This window comes from Colobus angolensis, unplaced genomic scaffold, assembly GCF_000951035.1.
Source record: "Colobus angolensis palliatus isolate OR3802 unplaced genomic scaffold, Cang.pa_1.0 Scaffold115, whole genome shotgun sequence".
Taxonomy (NCBI): Eukaryota; Metazoa; Chordata; class Mammalia; order Primates; family Cercopithecidae; genus Colobus; species Colobus angolensis.
The window spans coordinates 760991-765074 of record NW_012112586.1 but is presented as its reverse complement, the minus strand read 5'-3'; the positions used below and the strand labels follow the sequence as shown (position 1 = coordinate 765074).

Here is a 4084-nt window from a genome sequence, read left to right as displayed (position 1 = left end):
GCTGGGATTACAGGCTTGAGCCACCACGCCCGGCCTTCTGTTTTTTTGAGACAGAGTCTGGCTCTGTCACCCAGGCTGGAGTGCAGTGGCACGATCTCAGCTCACTCCTAGCTCCGCCTCCCAGGTTCACGCTGTTCTCCTGCCTCAGCCTCCCAAGTAGCTGGGACTACAGGTGCCCGCCACAGTGCTCGGCTAATTTTTTGTGTTTTTGTAGAGATGGGATTTCACCGTGTTAGCCAGGATGGTCTCCATCTCCTGACCTTGTGATCCACCCACCTCAGCCTCCCAAAGTGCTGGGATTACAGGAGTGAGCCACCGCGCCTGGCCGGAAGCTCATTATTTTCAAATGTTCTATATAATGGGGGTCTCTATTCCAGGATATTTGCTTAAAAATCTCTTGGATCAGACACTTCTTCACTTTTTCTTATAATTATCAGTATCTAGTTTGTTTCCATAGTAATTCAATCTGCTAAGTAAAAAGCTTGATGCTAAATCTTGTCAAAGACATTACAAATCCCCATAAATCATCTGCGAAACCACAGCTTTCATGTTTTGAGCATAAGCTCCTGGGCTGGTGCTATAACCCCTGCCCCGACTCTTCTGAGTTTTGAGGGCCCAGGAGGGCCAGGCTAGGTACCCAGCAGGTAGAGTCATCCCCACAGGGCACCCCGACCAAGGGCAGAGCTGGCTCCGCTGCAGGGTCGATCCTGGGCTCTGGGCCGTGCACGTGTCCTGTTGACACCCAGAGGACAGGACGTGCGAGTGACTCGTGAGATTGGGCCTCCCTTGCTGAAAACTTCCCTGGTGGCTGACAGCTGCTTGGACATGCAGCGGCCCTACCTTTTTCCGTCAGGCCCCAGCGGCCCCCCTGTGTAGAGGTGAGACAGGCCAGGCTGCAGCTTCTAGATGAGACGCCCCAAAGCAGAGAAGTACCCAGAGCAGGGACCTGGCAGCCCAGCAGCACCGTGGGCACAATCGCAGCCCTGCCTCTTCCTTCTCCTTCTTGTTCCCTCCTTTGGTCCCAGGAGGAAGACGCTCATCTCCCCGCATGAGAGGCTGAGTGTAGGCGTCTGGACAGGGGCCAGTCCCACACAGCTACTGACTCCGGACCACAAAGAAGCTGGAAACCGCAGCTCCACCTCTGCAGCCAGTTGCTGGGACAGTCAGGGCTTGATTTATCTGTGTTCTGCCCCCACTTCCAACTCAGGACCAACCAGAGGACGCCAAACTTGTCCTCTCACCAACCACCGGACACCTCACTCTCCATCAGCCGCCCCTGCCTTCCCCACAACACCACCACCGCCCTAATCAGCAGACCCGTGCCCCCCGGCCCCTGCCTGCCGATCTCAGGGTGGGGCGCTCCCAAGCTCTGAACTCAGAGCCTGGCCTTGCTCTCGTCTGGGTGGTCTTTATTTATCTCTACATGCATCTGCTTATGCAGTAAACATGTAATGGGCTGTTTACTCGTTATTTATTTGTGATCGACCATGTGCCAGGTGCCGTGGCAGGCTCGGCGGGGGAGGAGGCTGTGCCCTGGTGTCAACTTGGTGCTCTCCGTCCAGTGTGAGAGCTGGGCCTGGCAACAAACACACTGCGCAGAGTGTGATGGGTGTCGTTAGGGGCACAACAGAGGTGCCAGGGGGACAACGCGCAGCAGGGATGTCAGGGAGACTTCCCAGAGACACCAGCATGACACCTGCTGCCGAGAGCCTGGTCCAGTGGGGATGGGAAAGCAGGAGAGCATCAAGCACAGGGAGGAGGGGTGAGCACAGCCCAGTGTCTGGGGAGCGGAGGCAGGGAAGGTGGCGAGGGCAGGGACAGCCCAGGGGGACATTAGAGAGGGCGGGGAGGTGCCAGCCCTGGAGCTCCAGTGCCAGTCATGCTGCCCTTTTGAATGCTGAGGCCATTAAAGGGGTCTCGGGTGAGAACCACAGGTAGGATTTGGAAGCTCCTGGGTGCGTGGTGGCCTCTGTAATGGGCAGGGAGAGGCTGGAAGCGAGAGGACTCATACCATAGTGTGCATGCCCAGCCAGAAGGGAAAGGAGGCTGAGTCAGGCAGGGCTGGGGGGACAAGGAGCAGAGCGAGAGGCAGGGAAGAGCAGTGGGGATGCTGAGGGGTATGAATATGGGGAGTCAGGGTGGGGATTCAGAGTGAGCCCTGGCCTCTGGCGACAGGAATGAGGGGTACATGTACCCAGTCTAATGCAGCACCTCCACTGTTGACCACCAGAAAACAAAGCACCCAAAACTCAGTAGCCCAAAAACATGACTTGTGATGGTTGCTCTGTCTGTGGGTTGACTGCGCTCAGCTGGGTGGTTCTCACACGTGTTGCTCAGGCATCAGCTTTCAGGTAGCAGCTAGGCTGCCGAAAATTATCTGAAGACTCAGCAGGGCTGTGTCCAAGATGGCTCCTTCACTCCTGCATCTGGCACCTGGAGGGACTGATGGGTTGGGAGCCCATCAACTCTTGTCCTCTTCACATGGCCCCCATGTGGCTCACAGAGGCTTCCTTACAACACGACGGCCCCAGGGTAGCTAGTGCCTTGCCCAGAGCAAGAGCCCCAGGAGGATCTGCAAGGCTTCTTCTGACCTACCCGGAGGTCACACAGCATCACCTCAACTGCATTCTACTGGCCAAAAGTGAGACCCAGAGACAGCTCAGGATCCATGTGGGAGGAAATAAATGGAGAACTACCTAAGCCAGGGCTGTGTGCCTGAGTTGTCAGTGGAAGCCAAAGAGTCAGCAAACATCCTCACCCAGAGGAAGCATGTAGGGTGGGAGGCAAAGTGAGGCAGGGCAGGATGGGGAGGGGAGGGCAGGGGAGCAAGCTTTTTGGAGTGATGAAAATATCCTAAATTTACATCATGGTGGAGTTTGCACAATCCTGCAATTATACTAATAACAACGAAGATACACTTTAAATGGGTGAATTGTTTATGTGAATTATATCTCAGATATGTTATAAAATTTTTTAGAGAGAAAGGCATTAAACAAATGAAAATAAATGTGTTAGTGTATAGAAAATGTCCAGAACAGGCAAATCCATAGAAACAGAAAGTAGATTAGTGGGAAACAACCGAAATGCCTGTTGATGGAGGAATGATGGATAAAGCATGGTGTGTCCAGGCCACATAATACTGCTCAGCCTTGAAAAAGAAGAGACTGCTGCCATATGCAACAACATGGGTGCCCCTTGAGGGCAGTGTGCTGTGAAACAGGCCGGGCACAGAAACACAAATGCTACATGATTCTACTTGCATGAAGAATCTAAAATAATTAAACGTGGCCAGGCGTGGTGGCTCACACCTTTCATTCCAACACTTTGGGAGGCCGGAGAGGGTGGATCACTTGAGTCCAGGAGTTCAAGACATGGGAAACCCTGTCTCTACAAAACATACAAAAATAAGAAATTAGCTGGGTGTAGTGGTGCATGCCTATAGTCCCAGCCACTCGGGAGACTGAGGTGGGAGGATCACTGGAGCCTGGGAAGTTGAGGCTGCAGTGAGCTGAGATCATGCCACTGCGCTCCAGCCTGGGTGACAGAATGGGACACTGACTAAAAAAAATAAAAAAGAAAAAGAAGAACGAAAGTGGAGAACTCCCACTTTGTAGCCTTAAAGCCTACTGTAGCACTACAGTCAAGACCGCATGTTACTGGTATAAGGACATCTACATCAGCAGAACTGAATGTCCAGAAATAAACTCTACATCGGTTTTAGTTCATCTGGTGTTGCTATAACAGATACCTGAGACTGGGTAGTTTATAAAGAAGAGAATTTTATTTGGCTCACGAATCTGGTGACTGGAAAGGTTAAGACTGGGCATCTGCATCTGATGAGGTCTGCAAGCTGCTTCAGCTCATGGAGAAAAGTGGAAGGAGCTGCCGCATGCAGAGAACACAGTGAGAGCAGAAGGGGTGGGCTGTTGTTGTTGTTTTCAAGACAGTCTTGCTCTGTTGCCCACGCTGGAGTGCAGTGGCACAATCTCAGCTCGCTGCAACCTCCCCCTCCTGGGTTCAAGCGATTCTCCTGCCTCAGCCTCCTGAGTAGCTGGGATTACAGGCTTGAGCCACCACGCCCGGC

The 4084-nt window shown here is 53.1% G+C and overlaps 2 protein-coding genes across 2 annotated transcripts in view; one reads left to right on the top strand and one right to left on the bottom strand.

Moving 5' to 3' along the window:
* LRCOL1 (leucine rich colipase-like 1) overlaps positions 1-969 on the bottom strand; it is a 9519-nt gene extending 8550 nt beyond the window's left edge. The window contains exon 1 of the mRNA XM_011961016.1: positions 841-969. The gene's annotated coding sequence lies outside the window, so the exon portion shown is untranslated. The remainder of the gene's footprint in view (positions 1-840) is intronic.
* A 755-nt stretch (positions 970-1724) lies between these two features.
* P2RX2 (purinergic receptor P2X, ligand gated ion channel, 2) overlaps positions 1725-4084 on the top strand; it is a 12327-nt gene continuing 9967 nt past the window's right edge. Inside the window, exon 1 of the mRNA XM_011961349.1 lies at positions 1725-1762. Within this exon, the coding sequence (XP_011816739.1) occupies positions 1725-1762 (38 nt within the window). The remainder of the gene's footprint in view (positions 1763-4084) is intronic.